The 27449-nt window shown below is 44.7% G+C and overlaps 1 protein-coding gene across 1 annotated transcript; it reads right to left on the reverse strand.

Annotated features, from left to right (window-relative positions):
• Positions 1-2498: 2498 nt before the first annotated feature.
• LOC147607584 (ATP phosphoribosyltransferase 1, chloroplastic-like) lies at positions 2499-22066 on the reverse strand. Its single transcript, XM_086790369.1, has 12 exons — positions 21768-22066; positions 21537-21634; positions 5830-5889; positions 5604-5717; positions 5415-5480; positions 5226-5333; positions 5067-5150; positions 4071-4172; positions 3859-3972; positions 3701-3781; positions 3487-3606; positions 2499-2967 (listed from the first exon to the last, which is right to left on the reverse strand). The coding sequence occupies exons 1-12, from the start codon at positions 21967-21969 to the stop codon at positions 2869-2871; spliced, it is 1248 nt and encodes a 415-aa protein (XP_086646495.1). The 5' UTR covers positions 21970-22066; the 3' UTR covers positions 2499-2868.
• Positions 22067-27449: the final 5383 nt, after the last annotated feature.

Below are 27449 nucleotides of genomic sequence, written 5' to 3' on the forward strand. Positions count from 1 at the left end.
TTTCCTTTGCTTGCCTTACATGTAATTTGTTACCATAGTTGATAACGAAAGCATCTCGCTGCTCATCTTCATTTTTCTCGTCCCCCCTCACTCACCACTATTTGAGTAGTACTCTCGCTGGATTTTGATATGCTTTTTAATTTCACTTGTATAGCTTCTGCCTCCACTTGTATAGCTTCTGCCCTCCACTTTTTAATTTCACTTGTACAGCTTATGCCTCCACTTGTGCATCTTTCCCTTTTCCACTGCCTTTTGGCTTCTTGTTGCAAACCTTCTCTATGTAGTCATTGTCATTGTCATCTTCTTTCCTTTGCTTGCCTTACTTTGTAGATGTCGTCTGGCACCTTCATTGTGTAGTCCTCATCATTATCTTGCTATCTCTTTCTTCTCTATCTCTCACTCTTGTTGTTTCTTTCTTCTCTCTCTCTCTTGCTTGTTATCTTGATTGCAAGAACCTTTTGTGATTGTTGAGAGAGGAATTTCGGATGTGCTGTGTATGAGTGTCTACTCGAGATGTATGTATTGTACTCGCATCTCCTTTAACATGTTTGCTTTGAGTTAATAGTCAAAACAAACTCAAAGTATACTTACCAAGTTAACATTTTTCCATATTACAACTGAGTTCACAACATGATGTAATATATACATGGTGCCTTGGTCAATTGGATACCATGATGCAGGATTTTAGGATACCAAGATCTTCTTCTTAGTGGTGTAGATAATAGTGATAGATCTACTAGATATGATCTCACTTAGATGTATTTACTTTCAATAATGTTCTCGCCCCAGCAGTAGCTATAGATGTAGTCTAGATAGTTGAATATAGTTTTATTTTTTAAGCTTCCTGAGCCACCTTAGTTGATGTAGCCCCAGCACTAGAATGTAACTATACACTTACCTTGTGTCGACGGAGGTGGTCGATGTAGTATGAAACCAATACAATCAATCGGCTCAAGCAGGTGATTAATATATAAAGGCCATGCACCTAGTAAAAACGATAAGCTAATCATGATGATGCAGAGAGATCTAGAAGAATAAAGATGATGAAAAGGAAAGAAGGAGTTGGAGTCAAGGGTATGGGGCGGCATATTCTTTTTTAGGGAGGAAGGAAGGTAGAATAGTCTTCTTTTTGTGGTTTAATATAAAAACAAATTCTAGCTGAGGAATGCAAAGGAGAATGGGGGGTTGTGGTTTGGTAATGGGTGTGTGTGTGTGTGTGCGCGCGCGCGCGCGCACATGCGCATGCACTTTGTGGAGTTTTTGGTTTTTTTTGGGGGGGGGGGGGGGGGGGGGGGGGGGGGGGGGGGGGGATGATCGATGAAGGAATTGCTTAAAGACCATTGAAGATAGCATGATCAAATATTTCATCTCGAAACAAGTAGAATTGATAAACATCTCCTCTAGAATGGGTTCATCAAAATTTGGATAAAGGAAGTATGTATCTTAATCAGGTTTTAGAAAGATTCAACATGACGGAGTGTAAGACCGTCTTGACTCCACTAAAACTGAATCAAAATATTGAAATCTTTCATGCACAAATGAAGTGTCGATAGTAATCTTTTCATACAAGTTACGATAAGTCAAATGTTTGACAATTACACATCCTAACATAACTCATGTCTTGACAACCATAAGTGAACATATGGCTAATATAAAAGATCGCATTAGAGAAAAGGAAATTGTGTACTCAAGATTCTATGATGCAGTTCAAACAATTTGTAATGTTGATAATAGGGAAATAAAAATCCACGTGTATTTTCTCTTGGCTTCAAATCTATTTCATGATGAAAAAGCAAATTCTAGGAATATATAGCTTTTCCATCTATTGAAATGAGGAAAATCCAACCAAGAATGTCATGTGTAAACGTGTCAGGTAAAGAGGTTACTTGGTGAAATCTAGAAAGATCAATTAACGAAGTTGTATTCAACTCGTAAAGAACCCTATTTTTAGGCAAGAACAGATCCATTCTCAGTTCGTCCATGAAAAATTTAAAAAAAATAAGTAAATTAACTATTGTTCCACAGGACAAGAAGTAACAACTATTCTCACAAAGCACCTTCAAAAACTCTATATGTGATGCTAATTGTTCAATGTATCTCTTAATTGTTGAATCCATTCCATCCTATTCAAGTCTTGCCTTGGTGATGCAAGGGAAGAGAGAGAGAGAGAGAGAGAGAGAGAGGGGGTATGGAGGTCATGAAGCGTACAAAAATTATCATGAAGATACCTAAACATTGCATACTCTAAGCACTTTAGCTAGATAAGTTTCATGATAGGTCCTTAGACATGAAAAGCTTAAGAATAATAATGACAAGCAAACACAACAGGAACTGTTTTGCAAAACAAACAAACTACTCGTACTAGTGAGGGTGCCACTTGCCAAATCTTTGATGCCATCTAAGGCTAGAGTCAATGCTGTAATGATGTATTGGGTGAGCAAGCTACCAATCTGTTTAACCATTTTCAAGCTAGTAATCAGTTCAAGTTTTTCAAGGTACATCAAACACAAAAAAATGATTTCTTCGCATCAGTCTTAGCCAATCCCAAATAGTTTGTGCTTACAACAAAAAGCATTTCCTCTGAACATGCACTGCATGCTTCACTCTTCTATAGCTCTGTTTACAGAGCTCCACACCCACTTGTAAACACGCCACGACAAGTCATGAGCTGAATGATGTTTTTGATTTTCATACAAGCTAGTAATATAACCGCCAAATGATGTATAGTAAAACCAGAATGGCTTATGCCTTCAATGCTCAAAACCATTTACCCTGCCTGGGGAGCTTCAAATTTTTAGGCCACTACAAAAGATCTCAATATCAATGAACAAAATTCTTAACCACTATATTTGAGTGCTGCCTGAGAATTCAGCTAAGGTTCAGTTTATCCAGTAGTTGGCGCCAACGAGGAGGTTCTTCATCAAAAATGTAAGTCAATGGAGATACAAGAACCCCACTTCCTCCAACCTGGCATCAAAACAACCGACAAGACATCTTTAACTGTCAATGGAGGTTCTTCGGGTTTTTACAGAGATCTCTCCCACCAATCGGATGGGCAGGTGAGCAGAGAGATGAAACTAGTGACAGAAGCATTCTCCTTAACGAGTTTACTGGACACATTTTGCGCCATGTAAACCCCGGCTCGTAGAACAACACAATCAGATGGGCAGGCACCCATGAGGGATCACTAAGTGAGATCTCCCCTTTTAATGAGCGTGGTTGTACATAGATTTGCCGACGGAGTTGTAGCCCAAGTGGTTAAAGGTTGAAGGTCTCACCCAGGACCGAGGGGTCCTAGGTTAAGCCTCCCCAAGGGCTACCCGAAGACACCACTGTCAACAAACAGGTTACTAGACTGCCTACGGATGGGGGACTCTCTACCCGCCTACATGCGGGGAAATATTCACTGATGCAGGATCTCTTACTCCAAAAAAAGAAAAGAAAAAAAAAACAAGTAACTCAAAGGCTGTGCAGCTGCAGATATACCTTTCTTAATTGTTTAACTGCATCATAGAGACGGTTTTTGGCCACACAGATGACAATAGCATAATACTCCTCCTGCAATGTCCCATTTGCTCCACTAAAAACCGGACTGATGGTTGGTCCCTGCACCGGAAAGAAAACACCAAAATTGTTGGGGGGAAAAAAAAAGAGAACATAGTGGCTACATGCACATGCAAGATTAAAAACAAAACAAAACCTGCAATCCATGGAAATCGGTTCCCTTCAAGATGCGCTCGGCAACCTCTACACTTGACTTCCCACGCATGTTAGCTATAACCTGCATACAAGCATAAATAAACTCTATTAGATAAATTTCTCAGGGACTTCAAAACTACTAAAAAAATAAAATTTTACCGTAAATTGACCCCTTGCCCGAAGATGAGCCTCCAATCTCTCTAATATTTCATGAGTCGTCTGTAATGCCATCTCCCTATGAAGCAACGCACGCTTGCTTGCAACTAGAACACCCTGCACAATCCTCCCACGGAACCTTTTTAATTATTTTGAGATATACTACATATTTAGAAAATGCAAACACAAATAATACATAAAGAACTTCCAAGGACCTGGCTTTTCAGAACTAAGCCCCCATCAATCTGCTTCAAATTATTTTCACGTAAGGTAGTGCCACTGCTCACAAGGTCCAGGATGGCATCGGCTGTACCCATCTGCCACCAGAAATGTGATCATTAAACAATGCTTGAACTGAATGACAAAAAACATCCTGTGAAAAGCCAAAAGAATAAGTTTTGAACCTTCCCTAAAGACCAATTCACTACACACCATGGATAACACATAATCCATCCTATGAAACACAAATATGGAAAATGAGAAAGTAATAAGAATAAAATCATGCATGCATAATCCTAGCTCCTCCCGAGTGTCATATGCATGTATTATATCTACTGGGGGAACACTAGGGGGGGTTTAGCATACTATTTCAGGTCACCGTAGCCCTATTGATAGGGAAACATAGGCTATAAATGAAGTGAGGATAGGTATGCACAAGGGAAATAACCTTCAACTGTACCAATGAAGAGCAGCTAGACATCAGTGATGAGGCAGAAGTCCTACAACCGGAATAGATCGTCCTGCACCGATGCATAGATTACAAGCAGCGGTAATTTTTAACCAAGTTCAAGGACCAAGGAACACAAGAGGCTATGTGCACTGTGGTTGGACAAGGATTTCTTCAAGGAGTACCAACAGTTGTTATCTCATCACTCCAAGGACTTCCATCGCGAAGACTCCGCTGTCATCGACTCTACTTGCAATTGGTAAGCTTTTGTGCCTAAATATGAAAGCAAGTAGCAAGAGGGAGAAACCCGATTACAAGATCACATACCCTGTGTAGTGTTCTCTTGTCCTACGTGCTCTCTTGCAGATTACTGCTACCATGTGTTGGTGGAACAATAGAGAGCAAATGGTAGGGAACATGGGCACTTGAGAGGGTAGTGTGGATTGCAAGTCTGGCTTCTAATAGGCCCTAAAAGGCAATAATACAAATGTCTACAAAGAATGGGTATTTTAAAATACACTCTGCAAAAACGAAAGCTTCCTACCGCAGGAGCAGCTTCCAAGGCTCCATCTGCCGTCAGCAATTGCACATGTTTGAGACCAATTTTTTGAATGAATTGTTTCCCTAGCTGCAAAACCATGTCACATCAAAATCTACCATTGATCTTAACAGAAAGTGCTGAAAATATAGCATAAAAACGCACATATGTGTAGCCTGTGACAATTCGCAAGGGCCTTCCCGCAGACCATTGTGGCATTGCTGCCAGTTCAGCTATGGAGGAAACATTTGCGAATATTCCATACGTCGGGACCTGCACATTGTCATCACAAGGTTTATTGACGTTCTCCAGCTACAGTTGAAATTATGGTTGGATCTAGAAGGCAATACTTACACCAATAGCCAAGTGGCATTCTCCAAACTCAAGAGCATCATGCACGATAATCAGATCATCATCTCCCTGGTGATGTACAGTACGAGATAAGAGCATTAATCACATGAGTTACTTAGCTCTTCAATCCAACAATCCTGAGCTACTTCTCTGCAAATTCCCTAAACTTAGGATTCTACGCAAATGACTCACCTGACCATACTCACACACCATGTCATAGCCCACAATTCCCAAATCCACATCACCTGCCCTGATCTTCCGTACCACATCTGAAGCACGTTGGAACCAAACTTCCAAGCCCGGCAGCTGCACATAGCAATCTAGAATATATATGATATATTTGTGCATGTTGGCACTTAGTACAGGTAAATAAAACTACTCTGGGACTATGTAAAAATTTGAAGGTCGTGAACGTTACACTTGGAATATCTGCGATATATTGCCGCGGATTAGGCTTATGAACTGAGAGTTGGCAGTCCTGAAAAAAGGAACTAAAACCCTATGTAAGCCAGATAATTGCAACAACAAAAAATCACAAGTTTAGTGCACTAACCTTTTATGAACAACCCTACTTTAAAGACCTAGTGGCCTAGACATGGATACACACTATCACGTGCATCCCACACTTGGATGCCACATGGCCATAACTGTACAGCAAGTCCCACACGAGGTCAGTGCGTATGTCCACCTCTGGAATGATGTAGAGGTGTACCAAGCATTTCTTAGGCCTCCAGCCAGATGCGCAGGAACCAAGGTAGGGTCAAGAGATGGAGCCTGTAGGGGTCTGTCTCAGGGACAGCCATGGAAGGGCTGTCCAAGAGACACCTAGGGTTTAGGCCAGCCACCACCCATTAATTGAAAATTCACTTGGGACAGCCTTGTTGGACCCCAGAAGTATGGTCAGCCAGTTATGCACCCTGTCGGCCAGCACAAATTTCTCACGTGTGGGAAAGCGCACGTTCAATGCTGATAACATCTCACAAATCTGCAAGTGCTGAAGTCCAAGGGCTGTAGACAAGTCAGGTGAAGGGCCAAAACAAGCTGGAAAGGTATAGATCAAGGGTCTTCAGGCTGGACGATACGTCAATAACTCAGCCAAGGGAGCTCTCCAAGTCAAGTCAGTTCAGTCCAGGCTATTTACAGCCAGAATACTGTCATTCTATTCATTCAATAAAGAAAATATGCCATACGTGGTGGGAGCCCTTCAGAGGATTTTCAGGATGCAATACTGTGTATTTGTCTCCTCTCTCTCTCTCTCTCTCTCTCTCTCTCTCTCTCTCTTATCTTCTCTACATTGTGCTATTCATCTAGAAGAACCAAGGGCTGAAAGTATTTATCAAAGTATAATCCTCATATGTAAGCTTCCGCATGTTACAGTGGTATCAGAGCTTTGCCTTTTGGTGAAGAAATTCAGCTAAGAAAAAAAGAACGAAAACTTTTTCACTTGTGTGGTTGGTTTATAGATGCCGGTAGCACTCCCCATTCCAGTGTGACTCCTGTCCCTCGAAAGACGGTCCTCCGAAAGCGACTGGAAACATCTCCCACACACACAGTGGATGGTTTATTTGCGGTCCAAGAAAAACTTAACCACCCCCCCTATGGCTAACTCTGACAATGAGAGAGAACACCAGATCCTGGAAGAGATTGTCACTCCGACAGCGATGACATCAGAAAGTCATGTTTCTAGTGGAGATATGCAAGCAATGTTCTAGTAATTTATGTGTATCATAACCCAACAGGGGGAACAATTGCTTGAGCAAAAGGCTTTGTTTCAGACCTCGGAGAAGCAGCTACCTCTTCAGGATTCCTCGTCACCCACCCCCCCCCCCCCTTCTCCTCTCGTTAGTTCTCACCCAGATCCCTTCCCAAATCTCTACCTCGCCTAACTCCGTTGCGGAGTTACCACAACAGTCCTGTGTTTTACATGCCTTACAGGTTCTGGAGTTTGAGCTTCGGACCCAGGCAGCAACTCACACGACCGCACAGGAGGAACAAAGACAACATGTGGAGCCCGAGCGTTTCCTTGCAACTCTCGACACAAGGGCAGTACCGGGGTCACGGGAAGACGAATTTTAGTAAGTATAATGGTAAACTCGATCCCACATCTTTGTATACTTGGATTCATCAATTTGAGGCTTACTTTGCTGCTGATAGAAAGTCACATGAGAAAAATGTTGTGTTAGCTAGCTACTACATAGAAGGGAGATATCTTGGTGGACCAATTGGGCGAAATTCAGGGTTGCTGCTTGTAACATGCAGAGGCTTCCGGGGAGATCGGTAACTTCAATGCTCAGAAATCAGCACATTTTTCGCGACGGAATTAACGCACAAAACTGAATGAAGATGTGCAGAAAATAGAGAGAGAGAGAGAGAGAGAGAGAGGGAGAGAGGAGAGGACACAGTATTGGGTCCCGAATACCCTCTCTAGGTCCCCCACCACGAATGGTGTATTTGCTTTATTAGAATGATGTAAATCTGAAAGAAAATACAGGAAAACTTCACCTTTCTTGGCTGAGATAACTCGGCCCTTGACCTGCAGTCCTTCACTCCTTTGCGTTAGCAAGCCCTTGGCTGTCTTGGCCCTTTGGTTGCTTTAGCTCTTGTTGAATTATGAGATAACACAATGGATTGTGGGCTCATCTATTTATACTACCAAATAACAGCAGTCGGCCAGCTATTATCCAATCGGCTGGCAGAAATTCAGCCCACGACTGATAATTAGCAATAAATGCTGAAATAAATCAAATAAAAGCTGCGCATCACTCCCTTGATGGCTGGGCACTAGGCACTTGATTCCTAACAGATCTGTGCACTGTCTGAATGTTGTTTGGAGCCTGGGCAGCCTGTATGGGCTGCCCCATACTTGCCCTTACCGTCTCCTAGAGCTGGATAACCAGTTGGTTATCCTTGCAAGAGCCCTGGGACTGTCCTAAAGCACTCCTATGGCCCTCCCATGGCTGGTGGGTATAGCCGAGGCCTTCCTGGCCCTCATGGGGGTGGTTTACCCTGTCCCCATGCCCACACAAGGACTTGGGGTAGCCCTATGGGCTGGCCCCTTTTCCTAAAAGCAAACCCTAACTACCTACACAATGATCTAGCATCGAGTACCCTACCAGATACACAGAATCATTGACATCATTCCAGAGGAAGACTCACAGCGCGAACTGGCAGCACTGTTTCATGTGCAGGACAGTGCACACCTGACCTTGGACTCATGTGCAGGACAATGCACACCTGACCTCGGACGACTAGGATGGATCGCTGGCTGACTCGTCCCGGACTGGGCTCACATGGGACCAATTTACCATCTTAGGTCCTGCACCTTCTGTACAGATATGTCTACATGGCTTTCAAGTGCCGGATGCACATGACATCCCCTTCTGCTTAGCTTGACGAAAGCCACATAGCCTCCAAATAATCCGTCAATAATGCCGGATAGTCTTCGAAAAACTCTTTGTCAAGCCATATCGCTTCGTGGGTCCCTCGATCATGAAACTTCGTGAGGAACTGTCTTTGTCTTCGGCCTAAGCCATGCTTGGAACGGTGCAGAAGGATCTGTTCTGGAACCATAACTTCCGCTTCATCATACAACAATATCTGGTTCCGCCTCGTCTTTAACTTCTAAAGGAATCGGACCTGCATATGGCTTTAACCAACTGACGTGAAATACATCGTGCATAGTCCAACTCGGAGGTAGCTTTAACTGCATAGACACCTCATTAATCTTCTTCTGGATGGGAAAAGGTCCGAAGCTCCTGAAAGACAACTTTGGGCATCGCTTGCCCAGCTGTTTCAACCTTTGCTTCTTAATCCGAAGATAAACCCAATCCCCTTCCGAAAACTTTATATCCCTTCGGTCTTTATTGGCCTGTCGAGTATAGGCCTCTTGCGCTTTAGCCAACCTGTCTTTTACTGACTCTAAAATCTCCTGGTAAGACTCCGTCACTCTGTTCGCTTCAGGTACTGTAGACGAGGTCCTAGTCAAAAACGACTGGAAGGTCTTCCAAACGCTGCCTCATATGGAGTCCTAACCAATAGCTGAAGAAAAGAATCATTCAAAACAGCTTGAACTAAAGGCAAATAAGATTCCCACTTACCTTGCTGATCGTGGACATAACACTTCAGCACATCAAAGACCAACTGGTTGTATATCTCTGTCTGGCCGTCCGTCTGTGGGTGGAATGTATTAGAAAAATTCAATTTAGTACCAAAGTTATCAAACAATGCCCTCCAAAAATGACTGGTAAACTTGGCATCTCGGTCTGACACTATAGTCCTAGAAATCCCGCCAATCGGGTACCAATGCCGAATGAACGACTGGGCAACATCCTCCGCAGTCACATTGGCCCTGCAAGGAATAAGCATAACAAATTTGCTAAATCTATCAACAATAGTTAAGCACTACGTATTACGCTTACTCGGACTGGGAGGCAGATTCGTGACAAAGTCCATTGAAATATCTTGGAAAGGACCCTCAAGAATTGGAAAGGGCTGTAACAACCCTATCTTCTTTCCACGAGAAGCTTTCACCTTTTCACAAATATCACAGCGTTGTACATATGTAAACACATCTCGCCTCATCTTTGGCCAATAATATTGCCGTTCCAAATTCTCCAAAGTCGAATTCATGCCCCTATGACCACCAGTAATGGCGTCATGGACATCATGGAGAAGAGCTGTCCTGAACGACTTCATGACACACAATCGGCCTTTGTAGAAAAGCCAACCATCGCGTATCAGAAAGTGGCATGATCCTGTGGCAACCAATGCATGTTCCCACTGTGTACCGAATTCCTCGGAATCCGCATACATGTGCTTCATGTCATCTAGTCCTATACCAACAAGATCGAGTCTAGTGGTCTGAATCGAAGTCACTTGTCTCTTCCTGCTCAAAGCATCGGCCACTGGATTGGCCTTTCTTGGAAGGTACTCAATCATACCACCGAATTGCTAGAATATCTAGCTCCAGCGGTGTTGTCGGTCACTCCATTGTGCACTTGGCATTGTCTGAATCCAGCAGAATGCCTGATGGTCAGTGCGAACCTCAAAGTCACGGCCATAAAGAAAATGTTTCCAATGTTTCAAGACCTAAATAACTGCTAAGAGTTCACGATCGTAGACTGAGTAATTTTTCTCTGCGGCGGACAGTAACTTACGAGACATGTAAGCTACTGGATGACCATTCTATTGTAACACACCTCCAATTGCGATGTTACTCGCATCGGTGATCACCTGAAATGGCTCGTTCCACGAGGCAAGTGCTAAACAAGGAGCTTCTGATAAAGCCACCTTGAGGTTCTTGAATGCCTCCAACGCTCGTGGAGTCATTCGAATCCGTTGCCTTCTTGTCTTCACACCCTTTAGCAGATCGGTGAGATCCACCGAGAGGTCAGAAAACTTGTCTATGTGGGTGAAGTATGACTAGCATAAACCCACAAAGGATCTGATGTCATATGTCGTTTGAGGTATTACCCAATTGACAATCTCGGCCACTTTAGCCAGATCAAGTCGAATGCCTTTGGCACTAATTATGTATCCCAAGTAATGCACCTGGAACAGATCAAATTCCGACTTCTTTTCATTGACGTAGAGCTCGTTACTTTCCAGCAACTTAAGGACTTTCTCCACATCAATGTCATGCTGCTCAACCGTAGCTGAAAATACCAGTATGTCATCCAGAAATATGAACACACACTTTCCAATCAAATCCCTGAAAACACGCATCATCATGCGGTTAAATGTAGTTGGGGCGTTTGTCAAGCCAAATGGCATGACCATAAATTCATAGTGGGCCCGTTCCATACGGAAGGCTGTCTTGGAGATGTCCCCCTCCACAATCCTCACCTGGTGGTACCCATTCTTTAAGTCAAGTTTCGAGAACACCTTTGCTCCATTCAGCCTCTCAAGAATATAATCAATTCGAGGCATCGGGAAACTACTCTTGATAGTCAGCTTATTGAGTACACGATAATCGACACACAATCGAGAAGACCCATCTTTCTTCTTAACAAATAAGATCGGTGCTGCAAATGGCGACACGCTGGGGCGGATGAAGCCAGATTGCAACAATTCTTGGAGTTGGCGGTCCAACTCCGATTCCATTGCCTTGGAAAGGCGATATGGAAACTTGCTCGGGGGTTCCGAGCCTGGGAGAAGGTCAATCTTGTGGTCCTCCGGTCTGGACGGGGGAAGCTGGGGAGGGAGACTGTCCCGAAGAAAAATCTTATGGAACTTTTCATGGAGAGCCGAGTACTTCTCGGAAGCACTGGCCACTGTTTGGGCTGTTTGGATGTATATTATCGCACAATGTGCGCCTTTCCTAACTGGTCGCTTAGCCTGCAAGTGGCTAATGAGCGGAAAGTTCGGAATTCCTGGCTCACACTTAATGGTCACTGGGACGTTTGACACATTCCGATTAATTTAGAGCGTGTGCTTATCCCACTTGACATCAGGAAGAAACTTGTGAAATCACTGAATGCCCAAAATTATTCTACTCCTACAAGAGGGATAACCATAAAATCACGCACAAATTCTATGGCCTGAATAACTAATTTAGCACCTAGAGCTTCATACTTGACGCTCGTTGTCATGCCTTTGCTAAAACCCTCAACCCGTTTGTCCACCGAAGTCAGGACGAAACGGACACGCCTAGTGGCCTGTTTCGTGACCACATCCTCCATGCTGCCGCTACCAAACAAGACAACGCCTCTCTAGCCACCTATGTAGCCAAAGGACTTGAGCAATTCGTTGCGCTCATACTCCTGATCATGGACACCCTTCTGCTTATCTTGGAGTTCCCGGCTAATAATTGCTCCAACTGAAGCACCGAGATTTGAAGAACTAGGGGCAGCCATTGGGGTCTGTGTGGGAGTTGGGCTAACCACGGAAGCTATGGAGGCAGCAGCGGCAGGCTTTGGAGGCTTCTTAGGACACTCCCGAGAAGTATGTCCTTTTGTATGACAAAAGAAACATCTACCCTCCTTAGGACACTCCCGAGAAGTATGTCCTTTTGTATGACAAAAGAAACATCTACCCTCCTTCTTGTACTGAGAGAGCTCCTCGGCACTCAACTTGCCACCTGTCTTGCCTACCTCCGCTTTCTGGTCTGGAGTAAGCTTAGACGCATTGTTCGAGTTCTTGGAGCTAGAGGCTACCGTGCTCTGTCCTGGGTAAGACCCTGTCTGGTTCTGGCCTTTTCTTCCCGAGGCGGTAGCTTTGGAAGAAGCCAACTGGGAAGTCTTGGGCTTGCCACCATTATGCTTCATTTCTGCACTCTGCGCAAGCGAGAGTGCGTCTTCAAAGGTGGCTGGCCTAAAAATACGCACCTCCCACTGGATTTGTGCGTCAAGGCAATACAAAAACTGCTCTTTCTTCTCCGAATCAGATAAGCCTAATTGCAAACATAAAGTCGAAATTCTATTGGCAAACTGAAGTACTGTTGCGCGCTCCCCTGAACTCGTCTTCGAGTCGCTCAAGGTAGTGGGTCGGTAGAAACCACTGCTTAAGGTCGCGGACAAGCTCGTCCCACACATAAGCTGCCATACCTAATCTGGTGTGGGCATGAGCCCACTGAGTCCACCAAGGAATGGCCTCACCTTCCAAGTACCAACTAGCTAAGATCACTCTGTCAGTATCTGTCTTTCTAACTGCGGCAAAGAAAGCTTCAAACTGATGCAACCATGAATAGAGAGTTGTGGGATCGAGTTTACCATTATACTTATTGAAGTTCATTGTCTCATGAAAATGATTGGAGGGCGCCGCTGGTGTCAATCTGGCATCCAAAGCTGCAAGGTAACGCTCGTGTTTCACACGTCGCATGGCTTCGTCTTCACGTTGTCAGATCTCCAATGCACGCATCTGCAACTCAAGCAAAGAGCTCGGTTGCGCACGAGAGGGTCCCTGTGTCGAGGATCTGGAATCTAGGATACAGAAGGAGAGAAAGGAGATGGAAAACGCGATGCTGGAGAACGAGTACACTCTTCCAGAGCCAAAATCTGCGCCTTCTGCTCTTCCAACTTGGTTATCTGGTCTGTGATTGCTCGCATCATCTGCTGGAACATATCTGTAACACTCAAAGCCTCGTACCCTAGTTGGGCTGCCTGGTGCACTCTGTCCCATGGTTCTCGGTCTCTCTCGTCGAAGCTCGCCATAGCAGGAAAACGCACTTCCTTTCCAGAGCACAATTTGACCATCCACTGTGTGTGTGGGAGACGTCCGCCGGAGGCTTCCGGAGGCTGAAAACCAACCATCCTTCGAGGGACAGGAGTCACTCCGAAAGGGGTAGTCCACCAGCGTCTGAAAACCAACCACACGAGCAAGAAAAAATTCTGGTTTCTTTGCTGAATCTTTGCACTTGAAGTAGGCTCTGATACCACTGTAATATGCGAAAGTTTCGGGGGAGATCGGTAACTTCAATGCTCAGAAATCAGCACACTTTTCACGACGGAATTAACGCACAAAACTGAATGAAGATGTGCAGAAGAGAGAGAGAGAGAGAGAGAGAGAGAGAGAGAGGGAGGAGGGGACACAGTATTGGGTCCCGAATACCCTCTGTAGGGCCCCCACCACGAATGGTGTATTTGCTTTATTAGAATGATGTAAATCTGAAAGAAAATACAGGAAAACTTCACCTTTCCTGGTTGAGATAACTCGGCCCTTGACCTGCAATCCTTCACCCCTTTGCATTAGCAAGCCCTTGGCTGTCTTGGCCCTTTGGTTGCTTTAGCTCTTGGTGAATTATGAGATAACACAATGGATTGTGGGCTCATCTATTTATACTACCAAATAACAGCAGTCGGCCAGCTATTATCCAGTCGGCTAGCAGAAATTCAGCCCACGACTGATAATTAGCAATAAATGCTGAAATAAATCAAATAAAAGCTGCGCATCACTCCCTTGATGGCTGGGCACTAGGCACTTGATTCCTAACAGATCTGTGCACTGTCTGAATGCTGTTTGGAGCCTGGGCAGCCTGTATGGGCTGCCCCATACTTGCCCTTACAGTCTCCTAGGGCTGGATAACCAGTTGGTTATCCCCTGGGACTGTCCTAAAGCACTCCTATGGCCCTCCCATGGCTGGTGGGTACAGCCAGGGCCTTCCTAGCCCTCATGGGGGTGGTTTACCCTGTCCCCATGCCCACACAAGGACTTGGGGTAGCCCTATGGGCTGGCCCCTTTTCCTAAAAGCAAACCCTAACTACCTACACAATGATCTGGCATCCAATACCCTACCAGACACACAGAATCACTGACATCATTCCAAAGGGAGACTCACAGCGCGGACTGGCACTGTTTCATGTGCAGGACAGTGCACACCTGACCTTGGACTCATGTGCAGGACAATGCACACCTAACCTCGGACGACTGGGATGGATCCCTGGCTGACTCGTCCCGGACTGGGCTCACATGGGACCAGTTTACCATCCCAAGTCATGCACCTTCTGTACAAATATGTCTACATGGCATCCAAGTGCGGGATGCACGTGACACTGCCTATGCATGGGACTAGTTTGTTCACTGATCTCAAGAAGAGAGAACTTGGTGGACTCATTTGACCCAATTTGGGGTTATTGCCTATGGAGGGGCCCAATTTGTCACCGATCTCAAGAAGCAATTTCTACCACCTCATTATCTTGGGCAGCTCAAGGATCAGTTCAGGGGATTGCGCCAAAATGTGCAACCAGTCCTCGAATTTGCCAATAAGGTCACTCATCTGGCTTTATAGTTGCAAAAATCAGAGGAGGACAAGAAAGGGCAATTCCTTTATGATTTAGACACGCAAATCCAATGGGATGTGCGTATGTTTGAACCACCGATCTTCGAATGGGTACTAGCGCTTGCACAAGGTGCCGAGATGAAGTACAACAGTGGAAAGCCCAAGACTTCCAAGCCCACAACGCGAACCAAGCGGGCTCTTCCCTAGGATAGAGCAAGAGAGCCTTTGGCTCCAAGAACTCGACTAATGCGCCGAAACAAACTCTATACCAGAAAGCGCAAGCAAACAAGACCGGTGGTAGCCTCAACCAGGATGAGCAAAACCAATACCCAAAGGCTGCTCTCTCTCTCTCTCTCTCTCTCTCTCTCTCTCTCTCTCTCTCTCGCTGCCCATGAAGTATACCGCCTATTGGGGACTGTTTTGAAGGCTTCCATCGCAAAGAAATATTGAAGGCAACGGTATTTGATCATTGCATTATGCTTTTCAGCCATTGGGCATTCGTCCTTTTAATTGGTTATATATGGACAAAACTTGAGCATGTATTTGATCCATTCGGCACTTTGATATTGCCATGGGGTATTACATCTCAGCCATATTGGCTTATGGATAGCTTTATGGGCTTATGATTCAGCCATATGGGTTCATGGACAGCTTTATGGGCTTATGATTCAACCATATGGGTTATGGACAACTGTGTGGATTATTGGAGAAGCTATGTTGGCCTGCTTAGCTTATAGACACAATGACATGAACATAATTTCCATCCGGGGTTGTCCAAAAATAGTCTTAGAAATGTATGTCTTCTTTCAGCCCTGAACACCACTGAGAACATGCTGATGCAAAACGCAGACAGAAGGGAGAGTAGAGAGAGACAGAGAGAGAGAGAGAGAGATGCTGGAAATTCAGTATATTCCTATGGTACAAAAAGGTACCTAACTCTGCAGCCCTAGGTTGCCTTCATACAAAAGGTGAACATCACCCAAAATCTTGTCCTATACTTGGACCCTAAGGACCCAACTCATAATGAGTTGAATGACTCCTACAGAGAGCATATGCACCTATTTATAGACCTTGGGACATGTGGAGAACTGGCCAACTGCTGGTCGGCCAGCCTTCTTGGCATATTCTTCATAAATGCTGGTCGAGCGGGCTTGTCCCCATTAACGATGAAGCGCTTGTTGCAGCCGCCATGATCTGGTACAGCCGACTGGTCCTGTAAGCAACCAACAGCACCCCTTCCTTGTTTTCCATGCCTTGCTCCAAGTCCATCACTGCCAAACAGCCTGATGCTCCAACTTCTGGTTCTCACACTCTTTTTCTGGCTGCCCTCTTTTCTGGACTAGCTTCAGTAAATGTCCATGGCATTTCATGCACGTGACATCCCCCTCTACTAAACTTGATGATGGGATTCCAACTTTTCCCTTGGATGAGTGTCATCATCCCAATCTTTTCCCGAAGTCCCTCTGTCATCCATCCATCTCTGACAACCCTTTTCTCTGAAAGCCCGGCCCGGTCTCCAAAACCACTCTAACTCTGAATAATATCTATGCATCTATTCCCTCCAATCCCCAATCCATTCCTGCCCAGACTCTGAACACTGTCTTGGTCTTCATTCCTGAGAAATGAGTCTGGCACTCACATCACCCCTTGGAGGATAATCCTCCCTTGGGACCATTGCCCGAGAACCTATCTGGCTCACAGGGCTGCCATCCCCTCTGGCTTTGTGGAACACCACCAACAAACCTCCTGAGAGCTCTTCCCGATTCTGTGTTCCTTGCCTTGGGCTTCGTATCCATGTGCTTTCTTGTACCTTGGACCTGTACACCATCATATGGAACTGAATCGGTGTTTAGCTTTGTTGAGCCTAATGCTCTGATACCAATGTAACACGCGGAAGCTCTGAGAGTCTTCTTTCAGCCCTAAACACCACTGAGAACATGCTGATGCAAAACGCAGACAGAAGGGAGGGTAGAGAGAGAGAGAGATGTGCTAGAAATTCAATATATTCCTATGGTACAAAAAGGTACCTGACTCTGCAGCCCTAGGTTGCCTTCATACAAAAGGTGAACATCACCCAAAATCTTGTCCTATACTTGGACCCTAAGGACCCAACTCATAATGAGTTGAATGACTCCTACAATGAGCATATGCGTCTATTTATAGGCCTTGGGACATGTGGAGAACTGGCCGACTACTGGTCGACTAGCCTTCTTGGCATATTCTTCATAAACGCTGGTCGGGCAGGCCTGTTCCCATTAACGATGAAGCGCTTGCTGCAGCCGCCATGATCTGGTTCAGCCGACTGGTCCTGTAAGCAGCCGACAACACCCCTTCCTTCTTTTCCATGCCTTGCTCCAAGTCCATCACTGCCAAACAGCACCTAATGCTCCAACTTCTGGTTCTCACACTCTTTTCTGGCTGCCCCTTTTCTGGACTAGCTTCAGTAAATGTCCATGGCATTTCATGCACATGACACGTGTTGGAATCCACCAAATCCCTTCATATTGAGAAATGTCCGGGCTAGTGACAATTGGATGCCACAAGACCATGTCATGTGTGGATACAAGATGGTTGGCTTTTCTACAAAAGTCAACCGTAGTCTTTAAGCAGTTTAGGGCAATGATTCTCCATGACACCCATGAAGCCATCATTGATGGCCGTAGGGGCTTGAACTCAACATTGGAGAAATGAAGCACAAGTAAGTGGATTTTGATGAATTTGGTACTCAGTGGAAACATGCACTAGACGCCACAAGACCATTCTTGATATGGGATGGTTAGCTTTTCTACAAAAGTTGACTCTGTGTCTTGAAGCACTGTAGGATAACGATTCTCCACGATGCCCGTGATGCCATCATGGGTGGCCACAAGGGCATGATCTCAACATTGGAGATACTCAAACTCAACATTGGAGATAATCAAGAGGCAATTCTACTGGCCCAGAATGAGGCGGGACGTGTTCACGTATCTGCAACATTATCCTTTTGGTCAAAAAGTGAAAGCATTGCATGGGAATAAAACGGATTTGCTACACCCATTGCCCATTCACCATGGCCCTTTCCAAGATATCTCTATGGATTTGGTGACAAATCTACCTCCCAATCCAGGTAAGCGTAACACACAGAGTTTGACCATTGTTGATTATTTTAGCAAATTCATTATACTTATTCCTTGCACGGCTGATGTGACTGCCGAAGATGTTGCAAAACTGTTTATCCGGTATTTGTACCTAGTAGGTGGCATACCTAGGACCATTGTATTAGATCACGATGCCAAGTTTACCAATCATTTTTGGAGGACATTGTTTGATCATTTTGGTACTAAGTTGAATTTTTCCAATGCATTCCACCAACAAACGGACAGCCAGACTAAGATTTACAATTGATTGGAGTTCAGCATGTTGAAGTGCTATGTCCACGATCAACAAGATAAGTGGAAACAATTTTTGCCTTTGGTTCAAGCCGTTTTGAATGACTCCTTTTCTTCAACTGATGCCACGACTCCATATGGTCACAGGTCAATAGGTGGTGTCCAAGCCCCCACGCACTTAAAGCCAGGGTCTTTCCATTGAAAATAATATTGGTTTCTCCTAAGACAGAAAAGCGTTGGAATCTAGAAGAAGGTCCCTGCCAATTCAGTCATGACCTCCTCTCAAAATAACCCTTACAAGAGTTTCCCTTGTAATAATCTTTGGAAACCTTTCCCATGCAATTCTTTATGTGATACTTAAAAGAACTAAGCAAAGCTCATCCCAAACTTGACCATATGTTTGAAAAGATCCTTCTATTAGTAAAAAGTGGAGTATACGTTTAGGAAAAAGGATACATTTAGAAAAAAGGGAAGGGATCCCTCCATGGCTGGCCACTCTAAGAGAGGAGTACATCTTGGGAGTGAGTGGATGGGGGATGTACCCGCCATCTGCTCAAGTGAGCAAGGGTCCAAGGCTCCACGTACTGTGTACATAGGAAGGTGGCACAGCGTGACTGCATGCTCTCAGAGTTACTTGAGGTGGCCTCCCATGTTGGAGTTGAAATTCACCACCCTCTCTCCTCGCTGCCACGTCAGCAATGATTATCCCACATTCAGGGATTCGGCCTTCACAGCCCTCCTATATGGGGCACTTCGTCCCATGATCTCCCTCATCCCCCACTTATGGTGGACAACGGAATCAGGGGTGGGGAGACCACCATCAGCCAGACCAGGCCTCTGTCCTTTCCGCATCACTCGCGGTTCTCTTGGGCGGCTCTTCCACCTTTCTTTCATGGTATCAGAGCCTGTTCAGCTCTTGGGTTCCGTTCCTGCTCGGCATCGTTCGGGCGCTGATGCTCGGCATTGGTTGGGTGTCTAGTGTTGCGTTGAAATTCACCACCCTCTCTCCTCGCTGCCACATCAGCAAAGATTATCCCACATTCAGGGATTCGGCCTTCACAGCCCTCCTTTATGGGGCACTTTGCCCCATGGTCTGCCTCATCCCCGGACCCCCACTTATGGTGGACAACGAGACCAGGGGTGGGGAGACCATCATCGGCCAGGCTAGGCCTCCGTCCTTTCCGCATCATTGGCGGTTCTCCTAGGCAGCTCTTCCGCGTTTCTTTATGTGAATGAGATCTATCCAACTGAAGTGAATGGTCTCCGCAAGCGGGGTGACTGCCCTCAATGGCCTCACTGCACAGCAGTGAGCACCCCCAAGATATATGCTGGCTGCGATGCTGCTAATGAGCTCCCACTGCCGAGCCATTGAAGCTGCCACAGTAGTAGTAGCGAAAATCCTGAAATCAGTGCGCAGAATCACGAGACCCTCACCAACTCCTTATAAAGGAGTGCTGGTCCCACACCTGCTCCCCATGCAATGATCACCCAGGAGACCACACAAAAGGACCCCAGGTCCAAAGTGAACAGGAACATGTTCAGCCACCAAACCTGCTAGTCCCAAAAGCAAGGACGCTGAGACTGCTAGGGAGAACTTGACTGTATGTTGGGATGGGCTATAGTGCAAAAGCTAAACTTCAGGTTACCGTACTAAGGAACGTAACTGAGCAGAGCCTGCCAATCAAAATCTATAGTCTGCAAGATAGATATGTATAGATAGGGGGATCCAGCTCCTTTGGGTCGTCTTGGCAACTCAAGCAAGTATGGAGAGGAGGATCCAACTCAAAAGGAGGCTAAGGTGTGACTTCAAAGGATTACATCAGCACCCTATCAAGCAGTGGGTCAAAGCCACCCTCCTCCCCAAAGGAGCCTCACCAAATCAAATCTCATGGAAGAGAGGAGGGCCCCCTAACACCTTATGAAGGGCACCCTAAGGCCATCTTGGCAATCAACTAAACTATGAACAGAGGATCAAGGCCACCCTCCTTCAGAAAGAGCCCTCAGCCTCAACAATCAGATCTGTCGGATCGGTGGAGGGCCCACGCTCCTTATGGAGCCACCATAAGGCCACCTTGGCCACCCGCTAAACTGCCACCAGGGGAGTAACCTGCTCCTTGAAATAGGGCAACCATGTTACCATGTCCATCCATGGACTATAAATGGCAAGTTTTCCCATCAATTGATACACCCATTTGATAAGGAGGCGTCTGGGAACAGCGAGACATATTTTGTTATCAAACTAGGGTTACCTCCCGTTTCATAGCTCATGGAGGAACATTGGCCCACTTGACTAGCAAGCTAATCCCTTATCCATAGGCAATGGAAAAAAAAGATGCGAACTGGCAGTCTATCCACAGCCAATGGGCCACCACGACACACAGTCACACTCCGTTTTCCTGCTGGCAGGCTAACCCTATCTAGCCCATCTGCCCAATTGAATCCCACGGCCCATTGGCTTGATCCATTGGTATGACAAATATGGACTCCGTTTGACCAATCTCCTGTGCACGACCACAAGGGACCCATGTAACTGATACCCCATGGTAGCCCATGACCCCAGTTCGCTGGTCCTCTACCCATAACTCATTTGCAACCCAGGAGGAAGGGCCCTATCTGACCACCCTGCTATCCATAGCCAAGATGGGCCATGGGCACATGCTACACGTCCATTGTCTGTTACACATCTATGGCTCCGTGTCACCAATCTCGACCGAACAAGGGTCCATAAGACTGAATGACTGATGCCGCTATCCACAGCCGACGGGCAGCCAAGGTGGATCTAATTTGACCACTCCCTACCCCATAACCCATGGGAGTGGGACCATTTGTCAGTTCCCTATCCATATCAGTCGTCTGATCCCCGATCACGTAACCCTTGGGAAGCCAAGATGGACCCATTTGACTGGTAAGGACCAGAACCCACGAACCCATTTGACTAAACCAATATGGACAACCATTTGTCCAAGCTTACTGACGTCAATACAGCTTGCAAAATTCTCAGAAACGGATACAAAGGTTGAATGAGGAAAAGACAGATGGTACCTTCAGCAAACCGAGCGTGTCTTCCGCCATCCTGCCTTTGCTGGGAAGGGCCAGGCGTACAACCGAGCGGTCGTTTTTCTGCGGTCCCGGGTTATCACCTGCTTCGGTGACCAGTCTGCATCAGTGTGCAGCCCCCAAGTCACACCCAAAGAGAAAGCTTGGCCGAAACCCTAGAAAGCAAAACAGAAAACCCTATAGAAAATCGGAGCACAAGGTGAAGGAGTGCAAAACCTGCATTAGTGGCCTGGGGCTGGGCGATGGTAGAGGTGGAGGAGCATCTCAGGAGGGGGAAGCCTCGCCAACGTTGAGCAAGAAAGGGGGGGGAGCGGCAGCGTTGCAATGCTAAACCCTGAGAGGAGGAAAAAGAAAAGCAAGGCCGAAAACCAAGGTTTTGCTGAAGCTCGGACACGGACCAAGCATTCTGCTGGGCCATCGCTCGAATTGCCAGAGGCTGGGGAGGGGGAGACTCGGGAGCACAATTGCTTAGGAAAGGCGAGCTCAGGCCTTATGATATGCCAGGTATTATACTTGCCCCCGGAATCCTTGATTTGAACTTTTTGCCATTTTTCAAAGGTCCAATGTCCATTGCATGTTTTCCATCAATTCCGTGTGCCCCTAGAGTTCCACAATTCTCAAGCTCTCATACTTTTGGATATAAAATCACTTATTCCCAAAAACTAAATTACTATCTAAGTCTTGGGAGCTTATATCTCTCTAGAGATTAGACAGCGCTTATCCTAATACAACAATTTTATTCGTCTTTTTCAAGAATATCGAACAACCTTAAACTTGGCTTCACAGAAATCAAAAAACACCTTTATTAATAAAGATATCTGAGATACCGCATTGAAATTTCCCAAGATGGCCTAGATTCAATTCTCTCTCACTACACTTGTAAGTTGTTGTATAAACATGGGGGCAGGGGTAGGACTTTCCTAGGCTGTATGCGTAACAATCTCCCATTTTTATTTTTAAAAAAACTAATGTGCATAGGCTAATGGTATGTCCCTAGGTGGTAAAGCTTTGGAGTTTTCTTGTATTGATGTCAAGTCAATTCTTTATGTCACCACATTTGTAAGAGAGGGAAGTGCCCCCCACAATGAACCTCACTAAGGATACAAGCTTCACTAAGGTGATTGTTCCCTTAGAATTAATCATGCAAGTCCCACTAAAAAGGATCCATTAAGGTACAAATGCATGGTTTTGATAAAAGCCAAGCATGGAACTCATGGGGCATCATTAGCTAAAGTTAAAATGCATTAACTCATTATTTTAGCAAGGAGCAATAAGGAAGACCAATCATGGAGCTTGTGGTCGTTGGATAGTGCTCTAGTCTCTTTAATTTTCTCCTCCATAGGCATCACTATGCAATCAATGGGAGTGACCGGTATGGCTCAATAAAAGGTAATTTGCAATTGTTCAATGTCACTAAAGAATTAGGTAAAGGTTGAAGGTGGTTGTGCATTACATTTTTTTTGTAGTATACTTTCACCTTTCATACAAAAACCAAGATAGCTAGCAAACTTTGCAAGAATCCCAAGACATTCAATGAGTAAGATATAGCATGTGAATCTCTCTCTCTCTCTCTCTCTCTCTCTCTCTCTCACACACACACACACACACGCGCACGCACGCACGCATACACACACACACCCACCCACCCACCCTCTCTCTCTCTCTCTCTCTCTCTCTCTCTCTCTCTCTCTCTCTCTCTCTCTCTCTCTCTCTCTCTCTCTCTCTCTCTCTCACACACACACACACACGCACACACACGCACGCAAGCACGCATACACACACACACCCACCCACCCACCATAAGTGCTTTATTCCATCATTCTTATAGATTTTGGATGCACTCTTTCAGATGGTGACATACATGCATCCCCTTCACACCTTAGATAAACATATATTCCCTGAATATTCCTTGAGCATAAACATGATAGAGCGTGGTATGCAAGAAACACTCATTATTTCCTCATGCAAGGGCTTCACACACCACTTGCCACCCTTCTCATACAAGCTGGATGCTTCCACAAGGGCTTCACATGGACCACTTGCTAGCCTAGATTCACCCTCCCTTCACCTTACCCATCGGGAAGTTAACCATATTATCCATATCTAGTCTCTTGCGAGGGTTGCATCTCATGTGGAGATAGTTGGTTCTAGGAATATTGTCCCACATTATCTCTCCTTCCTTTTGCTTGAGGTTATAGATTTGTGCAATAGGGCTTCATCTAGCTCCACACTGGATAAGAGTCCCACAATGAATGTGCACCTTAAGACCTTATAGCTGGCCTTTTCAAGTGGGTTTAGAGACCTTATAGCTGGCCTTTTCAAGTGGGTTTAGAGGCCTAACCACTGGCTTGCTTTGCCTTTAAGGCAAAGTTCGGAATGAACATATCTTAGTGGGATCACTAATCCTTCTCCTGACCTCAAAAATTTAATTGAACTTCTCTAGTTACAGAATCAGATCTCCAATTCCATCAAATTTGACCATCATCCTTGAGGTATGGATTAGCTTTGTTTTACTCAACTCTAAGCCTCTTAGTGTTATGTTTGTGGAAACAACGAAAAGAAAAAGGAAAGACAAGATGAAGGGGAGAAGACTTGTGTAAGGAGAAGCTCGATGGGCATGATGGAGAAGGTGAATCAAGCATGAAAGATGCATTGATTGCCTTGGAGAGCAACATCAAGAAGCTAATTTAACACTTGGAAACAAAAAGAGGAGAAGTTGGAGAGCATATACTTTTACACACAGCCACATGAAGAGAAGGATCTACATCAACATCATTCACATGGGATCAAGTTGCCATCAAAGGAAGCCACTATGGTGGGGGGTCAAAGCTTTTGTAATATTTAATGCAAAGAATCTAGTTGTGATATTTTCATGAGGGGTTTTATTGATGAGGATGCATTTAGTATAAGTGATTAGTGTAAGTGAGGGGTTGATCATGGATACTTTTCTAAATCATTGTTATGAACTTGGTAGGCATGAGTCCAGAATCATTAATAAGTTTCTCACAAAGTGTTGTAAACAATGGCAGCCCCATATGAAAAGAGTAGCCTACTTGTGGTTGATCTAACATGAGTCTATAACCATTAATGCTTTTCTCCAAATTGTTGTAAACAATGGCACCCCCATATGAGAAGAGTAGCCTACTTGTGGTTGATCTAACATGAGTCTATAACCATTAATGCTTTTCTCTAAATTGTTGTAAACAATGGCACCCCCATATGAGAAGAGTAGCCCATTTGGTCCAACATTCTTTTCACATGAGAGTCCAACTTCCATAGCTTGTGATACACATGTATGGAGAGTAAATTGCATCTTGCCATGATCTTCAAGGAAACCTTCTCACCAAAAGACTTGTTACCCTAGAGCAACTAAGTGAGCAAAGAGTGCATTATTTCAATGCAAGCAATAGTTTTGACAACCAACTAAAGGATAAAAACACGAAAGAAGATGCCATGGTATTTATGTATAATACTCGTGTACATGGTTAAAAATAGCAAAAGGAAACTTAAGTATAGAGGCCTAGGTCCCTTTCAAGTCACAAAAATCACTCCTAAAGGAGCAGTTAGGATAGAGACCTTGGATGGGATTGAGATGGAGGATATTTCAATAATGGTAGCAAACTAAAATGCCACTACTTGTGCGGACATCTTGGCTAAGACTCTCAACGAAGATATACTCTACTAAATCCACAAGAAACAAGACTAGAGACCTTAGATGGAGGATATTTCAATGGTCACAAACTAAATGCCATTGTAGACATCTCACCCTAGACATACTTTACTAAGGAACCAAGGAGGTTGTAGAGCTAAAAGTGTAAAATCTCCGTGCACAAAGTCGACCTTCAAGGTGTGACAAAAATAGAAAGAAAAAGAAACCACTATGAAACCTACTTGTCTTAAGCTAGAGTTTCCCTAGAAAGACCATGTGGATAGTCTATGTTGATACCAAGGCTAGTAATAACTTATTATCTTGGGAGATGTGGACCTTCACTCGGCCACCCCTCCTCAACAACTACCATCACCATGGTAAATAATTGTCTATCCTTAACCATTTATTGTTTTGAAACTAAGTCTTACATTGGAACTAAGCTTGTTTATTGCATATTCTATATAACTATAGCATGCACAATGGTGGAAGAAATCATCCTCCTTTTAGAAGGGGATACCACTAATTGCACAATCAATTCACAATAGAACCATAATGTTCGAGCTCCCCACAAGAGCAATTATTGTACCCTTGTTGGACAAGAACACCTTGAACCTTTTAACATCTCATGCCTTGTCTTCCAAATACATGTTAACTCCTAAAACTCAACAAACTCCTCTCCTTGGCTTGCCAACTTCCCCTTCAAATTGTTTACAATAATCTAAAAACTTGCCCATAGAGATGAAGCCCACCTCTAAAACACAAAGGAGGCTCCCAAACCAATACAAGATGACAAAAAGTACCATGGCTAGCCAAGGAATCTATGATGCCAAAATTAAGATCTAGCAACCACATGTCACCAAAGAAACCCAACCTAAGTCAAAGCAGGACACAAAGAACACCAAAGTCAAACCCCTATTATGAAACCCCCATTGGATCATCCCAACAACGTTCTTAGTAGCCCAAGGCCACTATGAAGGAAATCCTCACATTTGGGTTCCTAAAATCTAAAATGGATTGAAGACCAAAAGCTGTGCCTTTAATACCACCCCCAAAGCTCAACCAGGTCTGAAGAGCAAAAAAAAGCGACAATCTCGACTAAGCCTCAATAAGCAATACTTCTCTCAAAGAAATTGGAAGGTCTCCCAAGCATCATGCATTAAGAGAGGCAGATCTTTTTATATGACCCCTACCTCATCATTTTAATCTAAATGTATAGTAGAAGGCTTATTCTAAAGGATAGTGACTTACTCGGGCCCTCTCCTATAATTTTCCCTACGTTAGGCTATCCTAGTACTAGCTCCACGAAACTTAAAAAATCATTTCCATCAAGAAATAAATTATGTAAATCCTAAATTAAACATGACAATGCCAGTGGGCTATATATATTTTCCTTTCCTTATGTTCCCAGATTCATCGGTTGAGCCTAGCATCATCCAATTACCACAAGTCTAGTGGTCTACATCCAACCACTCAAGCTATGGATTCAGTGTCATGTTAGGTACTCACCCACCCTGTTACTTTTGCTTTCACACCTTAAGTACATATACATCTATCTAAAACAATGCCTTTCTTTAATTCACGTTTATTTAAAATCAACGTCTATAACATAAACTTAACAATAAATTTAACATCATGATCATTATCCACATAATCTTCCTCATTTCCATCATCATATATGCACAATGAAATTCTCATGACCAATTCATTTAGGTCCTCACATTATGCCATGTACTTTAGACCTCTCATTTTACCGCTCAATGCTCTAGGCTTCTTGAGGATTACCCTTGTCTAGTTCCAATTTTATAATGGGTAGATCAATGAGGAATCAACTCTTCACACATTAATTCTTGGGACTAGAACCTTTAACGGAGTCATGCACATCTCTCCCTCTAAGCAGGCAATTGGGGTCATGGGATTACACTAGAGCATGCCCACCTCTGAGCCACTTCTTCTAGCTAGGCCTTAGCATAGGGAGCATAGTTTCCTCAAGAGGCCGCTTTGATGCTCCTTGCCCAGTTGTTCCGAGAGGACACTCTTTATCACTCTTCTAGAGGAACGTCACTACCTTGGAAGATGGCCGCATGGAGTTGAGAGTGACACTCACATGGTAGCTTCATTCTGGCATCGACACCCCATCTAGTGCACTGAACTCAATTATGTCACATGCCAAGATCCCAATGCATCACATCTCACAGAGGCCCACATGGCTCCCAATGCCTTCCTAGCGATTGCATCAATCAATGCATTCA

Source organism: Cibotium barometz, chromosome 55 (assembly GCF_041138505.1).
Source record: "Cibotium barometz isolate CiBa-2024 chromosome 55, ASM4113850v1, whole genome shotgun sequence".
NCBI classification, from domain to species: Eukaryota; Viridiplantae; Streptophyta; class Polypodiopsida; order Cyatheales; family Cibotiaceae; genus Cibotium; species Cibotium barometz.